Source organism: Heloderma suspectum, chromosome 3, assembly GCF_057233095.1.
Source record: "Heloderma suspectum isolate Gila_16-S chromosome 3, 16-S_ref, whole genome shotgun sequence".
In the NCBI taxonomy this organism is placed as follows: domain Eukaryota; kingdom Metazoa; phylum Chordata; class Lepidosauria; order Squamata; family Helodermatidae; genus Heloderma; species Heloderma suspectum.
This window is the reverse complement of record NC_139460.1, coordinates 240,957,501-240,971,156: the sequence shown is the minus strand read 5'-3', so window position 1 is coordinate 240,971,156 and position 13,656 is coordinate 240,957,501. Positions and strand designations below refer to the sequence as shown.

At 38.4% G+C, this 13,656-nt stretch overlaps 1 protein-coding gene across 19 annotated transcripts in view; it reads left to right on the top strand.

Annotated features, from left to right (window-relative positions):
* PLEKHA1 (pleckstrin homology domain containing A1) overlaps positions 1–13,656 on the top strand; it is a 69,427-nt gene that overhangs the window by 16,681 nt on the left and 39,090 nt on the right. For 16 of the 19 annotated variants that reach the window (XR_014789453.1, XR_014789456.1, XR_014789455.1 and 13 more), the window contains 3 exons: positions 3,778–3,938; positions 4,702–4,758; positions 8,561–8,606. Coding sequence is in view for 16 of the 19 variants with exons in the window: in XM_084846007.1 (XP_084702133.1) it covers positions 3,798–3,938; positions 4,702–4,758; positions 8,561–8,606 (244 nt within the window). In the remaining 3 variants the exon portion in view is untranslated. The remainder of the gene's footprint in view (positions 1–3,777; positions 3,939–4,701; positions 4,759–8,560; positions 8,607–13,656) is intronic. The other 3 variants (XM_084846018.1, XM_084846021.1, XM_084846020.1) reach the window with 1 other exon arrangement.

Here is a 13,656-nt window from a genome sequence, read left to right as displayed (position 1 = left end):
TGCAGCCCGCTGCTACCCCTTCAACAGGCACGAAGGAGATGGCCTCTACGGCTCAAGCTTCTCCCCCTCTGTCAGTAACAGAGGCGGTTAGAGCGGACCCACCAACACTGGGTAGAATTTTAACCCTTTTGGTGGTGAGAAAGATCTCTAAAAAGGGTAAACACCAATAACTGGGTGCTGACGCACCAAACTTGAAGAAGAAGAAAAAAGTCACTAAACAGCAAGAGAAGGAGCAGAAAATCCCACCTCCATCTCCTCTGCTTAACTCTACTATACACTTGGTGGCGTCACCCATGCAAATAGTGGTTTTGGACCCAGTCTCCATGGCTTCTGAGGGTGAACTGAGAGACACGCCACCTCTTCTATTACGACCAGTTCCAGCAGATCGAGACTGAAGATCTAGGTCTCCAGCACCATGCTGTCAGGATGCACAGTTACAGCCTCCTCAGTGCCCACCATCGTTGTCTCCTCAACAAAGAGCCTCACTTCCTCGCTACCGATCTCTGGATTGGTACCAAACAAACTATCAGCATGGACATCACAATTGTGATTGTTCTCATTCTCCACCCTATGACTGGGATTAGTATTCTGATTGGTCCCCTCCTCCAGATCATGGTGAGATTATTCTCATTATTTAGGAGCCATCTCTCCGTCTTATGTTCTGTTTCAGTCCGGACAAATTCCACAGTCAGCAACCCAGGATGTTTTCTTGACTACTCCACCGGTACCAAGGCGTACTACGAGAGTCCCATTGGGATTGTCCTGCTCCTCTTCCAGTCCCACCCCACAGTACAGGAGTGGTAGTGCAGATGCAAGCAGCACCATCACCCCACTCAGGAGAGGACTGTCACTCTGACTCTTCTTCCTGTTCTTCTGCTCCTCCTTCCATCTCATCTCCTGATGATGTAGTGGGAACAAAGGATAGAGCCTTCCGAGGACATGGGGCATTTTTCAGAACAGGTGCTTAGAATGGCTTGGTCACTAGGGACTGAAGTGCAACAAGCTACTGAGCACCTTCATGATCCTGCATTTGATGTCATCACAACTGATGTGTCTAGCCCAGTGGCCATTCCTTTTCTTCCATCTCTTTTATGTACTGTACAGTAGACTTGGACGACACCTTCATCCATGGCCTCAGCTTCAAAGAGACTGGAGTCCATGTATCAGGTTCAACAGACAGATGCCTCTTTCCTCTTTGCACACCCCAAACCAAATTCAATAATTGTCGAGTCTGCTCAGGGATGCTCTCAAAAATTGCATGCTTCGCCTGTAGATAGGCAAGGCTATAAGATGGATCTTATGGGTCATTGACTTTATTCCTCAGCAGCATTGGGACTTCGAGTTTCAAATTACCAGGCCACGGTAGCCAGGTACCAGTTGTTCCTTTGGGAAAGAATGGATTTGCTTAATGCCTACATCCCAGAGGAGCAAAGGGAACTGGCAAGCATGTTGCACTCAGAGGCGTCCAGATTATCCTGCCAGCAGATTATCCTGCCAGCACGTTTCACCACCAAGCCAAATGCAATGCAAAGGTTATGGTTGGTTCTGTCAATTTAAGATGACATGCTTGGCTCTGCTCTGCTGGTCTAACTCAAGAGGCTAGATCGAGAATAGAAGACCTGCCCTTCAATGGAGAGGGATCATTCAATGCAAAAAACGAGTAAATGGATACTGTGCACCGGGTGAGAACTACTGTTCATAAAATGGGCATAGGCCAAGTGCAACAACAACAGCAGCACACCTCATACTGACCTTGCCGTTGGTACTGCCAGCAGCAACTCTATCCCCCTAAACAACCTGGAGACCGAGCACCTAGATACCAACCTCACCAACAGCAATGGAAGAACTACCCCTTTACCAAATATCAACAGAAAACAAAGGGAGATGGGTCTTCTAAATGTCGTCTTTGACTCAAGCCCTTTTCCCCTAGGCATCGATCCTTAACAATATACCTTTTGGGGATTTTCTAATTTTTTTAAAAGCAATTTGCAGCTTAGACAAGAATAACATCAGACAAGTGGGTACTGGCTATTGTTCGCCAAGGATACAGAATAGAATTCAGTGCCCTTCCACCATTAGGTTCGGTACGGACTATGCCACCTTGGAGTGTCCTCCAAGAACAAACAGAATCTCTTCTAATGAAAGGAGCTATCTAGCGCCTTCACCCAAGACTCGGTACGGGGGACTTTTTTTTCCAGGTACTTCACTGAGCCCAAATGGAGCAGGGGCCTTTGACCCATTCTGGATCTTTGGGAACTGAACAAGTTCATCACTACCAAGAGATTCAAAATACACAAGCTACAATCCTACCACTTCTTCGAAAGGACTTATGGTTTGCAGCAGTCAATTTCAAGGATGCATATTTCCGTGTAGCAATGAAAGAATCATACAGGAAATTCCTCTGTTTCGCCATCGGTCCAGAGATTTTCCAGTTCAAAGTTCTACCATTCGGATTGTCAACAGCTTCTTGCATGTTCACGACATGTGTGGCAGTGGTTTGTGCTCAAGGGCATAGAGGTCTACCCATACCTCGATGGTTGGCTTTTGGTGGATGTATCAAGAGAAGCCCTATCTCATGCTATTGTAGTCGTTTTGAACCTCCTCCAAGCATTGGGACTCAGGATCAACAAAGAGAAATCCCAACTTACTCCCACACAAGGAGTCCAGTTCATAGGGGCTGTACTCTGTTCCAGGGCTGGCCGGGCGTATCTTCCTTGAAATTGCATCAAAGTCTTGATCAACTGGGCCTCGTCTCTATATTTCGAGCACCATACCAGGGCATGCAGTGTTCAGCTCCCTCAAATATAGAGGTCTCAAGCTGCTTAGGGCTTTAAATGTCATCACCAAAACCTTGCATTCCGAAAAGAAGCGTATTGGCAGCCAGTGCAGTTCCTTTAAAACTGGAGTTACATGATTTTTATGAGATGTTCTGGTCAGCAGTCTAGCTGCTGCATTTTGCACTAGCTGCAATTTCTGAGTCATCTTCAAGAGCAGCCCCATGAGAGTGCATTGCAGTAGTCCAATTGGGAAGTTAGCAGCACATGTACTACTGTGGCTAGGTTACCCCTGTCCAGGAAAGGGCATAGTTGGCGGATCAGCTGAAGCTGGCCCCAAGTACTCTAGACCATGGAGTCCACCTGGGGCTGCAGTGACAGGGATGGATTGAAGAGTACTCCCAAGCTATGCACCTGCTCCTTCAAGGGGAGTGCAACCCTGACCAGGACAGGTTGCTTACCTGTCATGGATACATGTGGATGCATCTGGTCTATAACTGTTCTTATGAAAAGAAGATTAAGCCCCAGAAAGGTTTTGAAAGGCTAGTTTAGTAGATTATCTCTCAGCAAATAATATATTTCAGAAACTGAATAAATCCACTGCCTTTGTTTCATGTGCCTTAGTTGAAAATGTTGCACTAGCAGTTGAAGCATGCAATTCTAACCATGTGAGGACTGATAAGTTTTAACGTTTTAGTGTAATGTAATATGCTGCAGTGTCTTCTGATGTTCTTATGAAAAGATGGGTTTTGGCCATAATTCAGTATACTGCATTAGTGGTTTTGATAGAATTCAGTGACACACAAAAATATGTTGAATGCAATTTCTTGTTAAACCTTTGCTAGGAGGATGAAATTTGTGCTGGTTTGTGTGAGTATAACATGAGTATCACCTTTTCATGAAAATGAGCTACTGAGAGTTGTGTTCATTAAATGAAACTAGCTACGGAACAGTTTTAATTAATATACATTTAGTAAAGCAATGCTTCTTTTTTGTTTTGCAGTGTAATGTTCAAGTTCAGAAATGCCTTATGTGGATCGTCAAAATCGTATTTGTGGTTTTCTAGACATTGAAGAAAATGAAAGTAGTGGAAAATTTCTGCGGAGATACTTTATATTGGACACAAGAGAAGATAATTTGGTATGGTACATGGATAATCCACAGGTAAGCCACTTTGGAACACCTTTTTATGTTCTTGCTATTTAATGACTCTTGGGCTGAGTTTTACTTCAAGATTTTGAAGAACATTTCTGCAAATATTAATTTCTAATCTTTGCATTTCATTTTTGATTGTGTTAAATATTCTGTTAGAATCACAGGGCAAAGTGAGAATTTATCTTCATAGTTCAAGTGATTACCATTTGAAACTTTGATACCTTAGGCTAGCCTTCCCCAATCTGGCACCATCCAGATGTGTTGGACTGTAACCCCGATCATCCCAGCCAACGTGGACATTGGAGTTCTAGTCCAACACTTGGAGGGTATGATGTTCGGTAAGGCTGTCTTAGGCTATGTTCCTAAATGCATTTATTTGAAAAGTCGTTCTACTGAAATCAGTGATTGAAATATAATTGAGGATCAGGGTTCAAGACAATTCACTGATTGTATGCTGAAGTCAGCAACTTGGGGCTGTTGGGCTGAATATGCCCCTAAGGGTGTTATCCAACCATTGCCATTCAAGAGACAAATGAAAGGTGGGATTGGTGGTAGATTTGTTTACTGTACTCAGCAACAGGTCCTTTCAGTGGTGGTTCTTTGGACCACCAAATGCAAAACATGTTCAAGGAATAGTCTAACATATTAGAGGAATATTATATATTTTCATGAATTGTACTTCTGAAGTATTTGAGTTGAAAATTTGAAGGGGATATATTGTTTTAATTGGTAGCTTTCCTTTTACACTGCAATGCTATGTTCATGATTACAGAATCTTCCCTCTGGATCTCCACCGGTTGGATCCATTAAACTTACCTACATTTCAAAGGTATGTGGATGTTCCTCAAAACATTGCATTTCCAAATTCATAAGACATTTTGACAGCAATTGTGTTTTGAGTCATTTGAAGTCAAAGCTTGTAAATTTGGAGTGATAACTTCACATAGTACTTGAAGTAAAATTTCTTTGTGGCTATTGCTTTTTAAGATGAGGTGGAGAAAGAGAGTGTAAAGCTGCAAAGGAACTGCGGTTGTTTTTAACTATAGTTTATCTCAATAAACTAGGCTTGTAAACCATAGTTTGAAGTTGCTTGTTTAAACAATTGTGGACTGTTGCACATGCCAGCACATGCTGGGCAGGATTTGCATTTTCACCACCTGGCCACATCTTGTCATGAAAACCTAGACGGTGGGGGTTCTGTGAGGTCAAACAACCCTTGCATAACCCATGGTCTGTTATTAGTTATGCAAGGGTTTAACCCTTGCACAGCTCCCACCAACCCGGTTTGCGGGACACATCAAGCAGTGGCTGGGCATTGAATATTCAAAATGGCCACATACACACCGGCACATGCTGCAGCCCATCATGGCTTAAATAAATTCTGGTGAGCTGTTTGATCATGCAAACTGGCCCAATGGCAGCATTCAGATGATAAAATCCTGGTTTAATAAGCCTGGTTACGCATGAGCTTCATGCACCAGCATGCAGCCCTTTGCTCCCGCATTGCTCATTTCTTTGTGGGAGTGAGTGAGCAAACAAGCCAGGAAGCAATACTTAATCATAGCTTCCTGTTAAATCAGAACTGGGAAACTATAGTTAAAGACATCCAAAGAAGCCATGATTTGGAAGCCAACTTTAAGCCATGGCTTCATATCCTACCTTGTTTGGAAATCATTAACTGGTTCATGTGGTTAACTTCCTGGGTTGTTACCCTGCTTGCACAAAGGGAAGTATGGGTGTGTGAAGCTCATGCATACCCTGGCTGATTAAACCAGGATTTCATTGAACCAGGCCAACCATGGTAAATTGAAAACAAAGCAAATGTTTCTGATCTCCTTGGGACCACACCAGAAGAGAGAGGAGTGCAGAAGCCCAAGGCCTGTTAATATAGTGGTAAATCACAGTTTAGTGTTATGTCTGAATACAGCTACACTCTACTTCTTTGGAAGTAAAGTTTTTCGATGAGAGAAAATCCTAAATTGCCTTGTGAAGTTGAGTGGAATTAGTATGATAGGAAAAACATACAACATACAACAAACATAGCACTGATTTAATTGTTTGTGGAGAGTTATATAGTCAAACTATTTATATATAATTTGCTTTGAGGATGCTTTTGTTTTGTGGGAAGAAAAGCAAAATATAAATAAAATTCTTACAAAGCTAATTCACAATACTGTAAATCTTGGCTCCAACACTGAAAGATAGTTCTATCAGCAGTGGTAGTATTATTACCACGTTTCATTGCATTACTAAAAAACACCATGAGGACTGGATTTTGGGAAAATCACTTCCAAATGTTGCAAAATTTATGACATCTTGAGATATTTGGTGCAGAAATGCCAAGCACATTGCTCCTATAATGCATTTAACATGACCTCTGATCCCTCTTAATTCTCATTTGCCTTGAATTTCTCAGCGTTTGGTGTCAATGGAACTGATGAATGTTTGGAAACTTTCACATATTAGTTTGTTACTCGATTGTGTAAGAGTTGAAAAGCATTTCAATTTGTGCAAACCATGCATTTTTGGAAGGTAACAGTAGTTCAGACCAGAAACGAAATGTCCTTGAGACATTTGAATACAGAAATAAACATATGCCATTATTTTGAAGGATATATTGGGTAGTATCCAACAGTGCACTACCACTAATGTGAATGACATTGAGCTAATGTAAACTGTCTTTAGCACAGTGTCAGTAGCACTTGCTGGTGCACAGAATTTTCCAGGGAAACTTGTTATGCCAGCAAATGATATTGGTGTTGTCCTAGAGATAGTTTATGCTAGTGCAACATAGTGTACGTTAGCGGTAGTGTGACATTGGATACTGGATTTACTGGGCTGGAATGGGGTATTAAAAATAAAACTTTTTAAAGTTTATTTACTAAGTTTATCTACAATTACTATGACATTTGTTGTATATGATGATGAAATAACATTGATCTCAGTGTTAATCAAATATACAAAATTATAGTGACTGTAATTATTATTGGCCTGTCTGAACATTTACTAAAAAGCAAATGACTGTTTCTCCATGAAAATTGAGACCTATATGTTATGGTTAGGTAATAAAATCTTCCTTTTGCATACTACAATGTTGATGGCTTCTATTTTCTACTCTTATTATTTAGTCCAAATTTCTCCAACTAGATAAGGCTAAGATATTTAGGTAACTTGGGCTTGCAGCTCCATCTCATAGAATACATTTGAATTATTTTTATTCTTTTCAGTTGAATAAATATACCATATAGTACAATATATGTGTTAAGGTGTACATAATATATTTTATATTCTTAAAGTAATGGGCCAGTTTGCATGTAACTCTAAACCATGATTTAACACTGGGTGCATAAGCCTCTAGGTGCCTGAGCAGGTGCATAAGCCTCTAGGTGCCTGAGCAAAGCCAGGAGGAGGCCAAGAAGAGGAATGGATCATAATTCCATTTGCTTTCCCCCCATTCCTGGCTTATTACATATGAAATAGGAATCATGGTTTAAAATTAAGTCTAGTTTGTACATAATGACAAGCCAGGAATTGAGGAAAATTAGATTGAATCATGGACAGTGGAGGGAAGAGTGCTTGAGCCTGGGGCTTTACTTGGGCTTGCAGAAACCTCTGTACTTAATGCTAAATCATAGCTTAGCAGTTTGTGTGAATTAGGCCAATAAAGTAAGTTTTTAGGTTTGATAATAAGTAGTACAGATGTTTCAGTTCTTACCCCCTTACTATGTTTCTCCATGGAAATTTCACATCTCTAGTACTAGTCCTCTGCAGCAGTGATAAATACCTCTGTTACCATATTTGCTCAGTATAGGTATTGCTAAACATATCCGAACATTACATCTTGTGTTCAAGGAATAAGCCCTTCTGGTACACAGATGATTGGGGGAATTTAACTCAAAGGTATGGTTTAATCTGCTTCCCAGTATCACCCTGGATCTGTGCTCCCAGAGGACAGGCTGATGTCAGTTGGGTAGAGCTTTCGTCAAGTGGCATGCTAACTAAAAATTATAGGAGCCAAGTGTGGGTGAGGGAGTTTAGTCTGGGTACCCTTGCAAAGTATTCAGGGAGCATAGGAGACAAGTTGGAGTTTATCCAGAAAATTACATTTTGATTTAAAAGGAAAAGATGGTCAGTCAGTCACTTTTATTGCATTTAACTATAGGTTCTCAGGGCTCTGAATAGGGATACAGTGCGGCTTGATTACATTAGGCACAAGGTAACAGGTTGGGTGTTTATGACTTCTGGAGGTCCCATGCTACCTGAATAGCAGGTGGTGATCACACCCTTGTCCATGTCAGACAATAGAGGATTTTCTACAAGGGACTTAGAGCGCACTTACAACCTAATTTGTCCTGTACAACTGGATCTCTGCTTAGATTAACTTTTCCTGAAAATTGGTTCCTTTGGAGCCAAGGTGCCAAGGAGCATATAAAATGATGCTGGAATTTTGCTCTTCTAGCAACAGTTCACTGCTGTTTACATTGATGTATGTACTGGAACAATGTTTACAGTTACTTTACACAAATCAAGTTAATAATGAAAGGCATTTTACGTTCTGCAATTACAGATCTGAAGGTCATGATATTTATGAAGTCTATAACATGTCATGCAAACTTTGTCATTTTTGTTAGGTTAGCGATGCAACTAAGCTGAGGCCAAAGGCAGAATTCTGTTTTGGTAAGTTTTAGTAGACTGCACAGTTACCTTATTGCTTAAAAAAACTGAAACCAGGATATGTTCTGCTTTTCCCTTATAAGACACAAACGGAAGTATCTACTTAAAATACAAGTTTATTTATATTCCATGTTTCCTTCCTAAGATAAAGGGAAAAATATTAACTCCTTTTATAGATGAAATTATTGGCAGTATTTAAAATAGCAACACTGCTGATCATGTAGCTACAAACAGCAAGATACCAGTGGGATATTTCAGACTGAGTTAATTAAAACCTTCTTTCTGTATTTTTTTTTGACAAACTGTCGCTATAAATTAATTCTAAGTTGCAAAACATTTCTCAAGTTTCAGTAAGAGTTAACTGTCGTTTGAATCTTTGAAAAAATTACATCTCTCCTGTTATGTTATAGATCATTATATGTAGCAAAGAACAAGTAGACAAGCATTTTTAATACACCATTGGCTGCATTTGCATGTCGCAATAAGCCAGAATTTTAAAGAGCATTCTGAATGGCATATTGTGAATGGTGCATACTACTTAGTAGCTCCTGCTTGGCTCCTGCAAGTGGGAGTGGCTAAACAAACCATGGCCCTTCCATCCATGGTTTGTTTATCACGATGTGTGAACCTGGAAGTCTGGCTCATTTCCCCCAGACAATCCAGAAACATAAGCTATGATTTGCTCTTGGCATATGATTCTGGCTTGCTTGGGGAGAGACAAGCCAGAGTTCCCAGTTCACGTATCACAATAATTAAAACACAGACGGAAGGTCCATGGTTTGCAGTGGGAGCGATCTGGCAGTGTGCACCAGAGTTTCTTTAGAATTCTAGGTTACTGTGATGTGCAGTTGTGGCCATTGTGTATTAAAATCCATGCCAAATTATTCTAAGAAAACATTAAGTCATGTTAGCACATGGAAATTTTCCTGGATTCCTCTGCACTTTAAACAGGGGCATTTAGGCCACTGCTAGATATGGATGGTGTAATGGGTACCTAGATGTAATTAAAACATCTAGTGAGTGTACTGGGCAGGTCATCTGCCTGGAATATTAAAAATATTTACTAAATGTCAGGGGTCCAGAATTTTTCTTTTAATATTATATGAAAGCATGATGATGTCAGAAATTATAATTGATGGAATCTTTTTTAGCATTTACTAGAATATGTAACTCTTTGAAGACAACTTAGCAGTCATCTCTTAAACGCTTTTGTTACACAGTAGCTGAAAGTTTTTTTCTGAACATATCCTAAAGCTCTACTTTTTCATCTGCTGAGAAAACAAGTTTGTAGTAGCTATGCAAGAATGCATTAAGCAAACATAAGTAGTAAATATCTGTTGATGGTTTCATACATAGCATAATATCCTGTCACTTTTGGATATCCAGGTATTTGTTCAGATTTCATTTTTAAAAACAGGATTTGTTCATAACAATCAGATCTTATGATCCGCTGTTGCAACAGCATTAATTTGTGAAATTGTTCAGTTGCTTCTTTGTCGCACTGCATATAAAACCATGTATAGACATGGCCTGCTGAGGTTCCAAGCAGTAACTGGCAAAGTCTGCTGCCCTCCTAACTTCTTAAGGTGCCATCTCCTATCGGAGGTTAGCTATCATTATAGCTATTTTTGTTTTTGATGCCACTGCTCTGAGTAGCTGTATAGAAGTACAGTTGAACCATTCCCTCAAATTCTTTATCCACGATGTTTGTCTTCTTCCTATTGATCTTTTTCCTTCCACTTTCTCTTGTATAATAAGTTGGAGTATAGTGTATTTTTCGTCTCAGATAATATGACCAAAGTATTGTAACTTCCTTCTCTTGATAGTCTTTACTAATTCTGTTTGTTTGCTTAGTCTGCATAGTACGTTCTAATGTGTTACTCGCTCAGTCCACGGTATTCTCAGCATGTGTCAGTATATCCGCATTTTGAAGGATTCGACTTTCCTCAGATTGTTCTTTTTAAGTGTCCAAACCTCCACTCCGTAAAATAATATTGAGAACACATAGCAACTTACCATCTGAATCCTTACTGCAAGATTAAGGTCCCAATTACATAATAATTGTTTCATTTTAACGAACACTGTTCTTGCCATCTTCACTCTTGTGTTTATCTCTTGTGTTTGTTCATTTCTTTCATTGAGCCAAGTTCCTAGGTATTTGTATTTTGTGACTTGCTCAATTGGCATATTATTTATCATAATATTAAATGCAGTAAAAGGCTTTTTGCTTATCACCCTATATTTTGTTTTCTTGAGATTTATTTTAAGGCCATACTCATTACTTACTTTATTAATCCGATGTAGTAATTTTTGTAAGTCAGATATATTATCTGTCATTACAATGGTGACATCAGTGTATCAAACTGTGTTAATTATTTTTCCCTTGATGTTTATGCCAACTGTTTGTTCGGCAAATGCTTCATTAAATATAGCTTCAGAATATAAATTGAACAGCATAGGTGATAGAACACAGCCTTGTCTTACTCCTCTTTGGATATGAATTTCTTCAGGTAACTCTCCATCTATACGAACTGAGGCTGTTCGATTCCAGTACAAATTTTCTATAATTTGATAGACTATTGATACCAGTTTTTCTCAATATGTCAATCAATTGCTTGTGACAAGCATTATCAAATGCCTTCTCATAATCAATAAATCCCAGGTATATGTCTTTATTCATATAAGACATCTTTGAATTAAGATGTTAACTCCAAATAATGCTTCCCTTGTTCCCATCCTGCTTCTAAATCCAAACTGTGTTTCACTTGTATATAGGTCTAATTTCTTATACATTCAATTGTGAATAATTTTGAAAAATATTTTTAATGCATGGCACATAAGGCTGATTGTTCTGTATTTGGAGCATTCTTTAGCGTTGTCTTTTTGGGGCAATATGATGGATTTTGATTTAAGCCATTCTCTTGGTATGATACCAGTTTTATAGATAGTATTATATAAATGTACGAAGAGTTGTATTTCATCCCCTTCAATTAACTTGAGTAATTCAGTTGGTATCCCATCAGGGCCAACAGTCTTCCCCCCCCTTACATTCCTTATAGCATATTCTACCTCCTCACACATTATATCAGGTCCGTCTCTAACTCCATCCTCTTTATTCAATTCTGGTCTAAGACCAGAATTGGTCTTAGACCAGACCAATTATCTGGTCATCAAATAATAAAATAATAAAAATAACAATAAAAATATAGTTTATATTAATAAATTAATAATTTATTAATAATAATGAAAATATCATCAAATAATTCCTTGATGTATTCTTCCCATCTCTTAAGTTTTTGTGATAATTCTACAATAATTGTTCCATGTTTATCTTTTAGTAAACCGGACTGTTCCTTTTCTCTACTGCTGTCACTTCCTTTACTTTTTTATGTAACCTGAATGTGTCATCCTTGCTTTCTAGTTCTTCAGTTTCTTTACATCTGTCCACCATAAATTTCTCTTTCGCTTCTATGATCTTATACTTTATTATTTTATGTATATCATTATATGTTATCATGTCACATCCCTTATATTTTCTTCTTTCTTCCATCAAAGTCAGGATCTCAGAGGTCATCCATTTTTGCTTTTCTTTAAGTCTATTCTTTTTTTAAATTGGTCTTACTTGCTTTCAGTATAGCTTCTTTTATTTCAGTCCACCTTTCATTGACATTTAAGTGCATTTCATTGTTGCTCTTAATATTTCGTAGATTCTCCTTTATTGTTCTCTTCATTTCTTTTATTTCAGTATTTCTAAGCATATCAATATTTAAGCTTTGTGGTGATATTTTATTTTTTAAGTTCTTTAATCTTATATTAAAAACTGTAACAAGTGGGTTGTGATCCGATTTTACATCAGTGCCTGGATATGTTTTTTACTGACTTGGTAGCATTTCTATATCTTTTATTAATGATGGTAAAATCAGTTTGATTTCTGATGATATTCCCTTTTTTATGTCTAGGTGATGTCGTCTTTTCGGAAGTTTAAACCATGTATTTGTTATAACCAAATCCTTCATTTGACAAAACTCTATCAGCTTTTCCCCTCTGTCATTTCTATTACCTAACCCGTAAGCTCCAACATACTTGCCGACTTTTCCTTACCCTACTTTTGCATTAAAATCTCCTAAAATTATGTTGATGTCATGTTTCTTAGTTATTTTAAGAACCTCATTTATTTGATCATAAAAGTCATCCATTTCATCATCACTTTTATCTGCTGTAGGGGCATATGTTTTAATGATACTGACTTTACCAACTTAGGACTTCAGCTGTATCATTATTAATCTCTCAGAGTATATCACAACATTCAAGATCACTCTTCTAATTTCTTCACATAACAGTACTGCTACTCCATATCTATGATTCTTGTTGTTTCTTTCTGCATGATACATTAACCCTTTATCAAAAGGGCATTCTCCATTTCCTGGCTATTGAACATTGCTGACTCCTAGGATAACTGTGTGTAATCTTTGCATTTTGGTGACAACATTATGTAGTTTTCCAGCCTGGAACATGCTTTGCACATTCCATGTGGCTATTTTGAGTGTACACCCAGGGATTCTTAGCACTCTCTGACCATTTAAGGTCGTCTGGGGACTGAGGGCCATTTTATTACAGATTGTAGCCATAATGATTGTACTAGGGATATTTAATATCAGAAGAGATATTCTCACTTCCAATACTCTTCTAATATATATCTGTTTGGAAAAGTCTTTGTGAATACATTATTTGAGTTCTAATACTTTTCCTGTACTGAATTACTTCCGCAGGATATGAGAACATTTTGTGCAGGCTAACTCAATCCATATGTAAAACAAAAGAAACCAGCTTTACTGACATTGCTTGAAATCATTCATATGGATTCTGTTCATCTCAGACTGTTGTATACACATCTTTATGCTTGAAAAATCTTGCTGGCTTTCTCTTCCGCTTCAAACACTAATTTTAGATTTGAAGTGTTGAATAGTATTGAATGTTATGAATTTTATAAATAGCTGTTAAAATCTGTATTAAAGGACAAACTTCTTCTGGTGTTCCCAAACCAGTGCTTGCT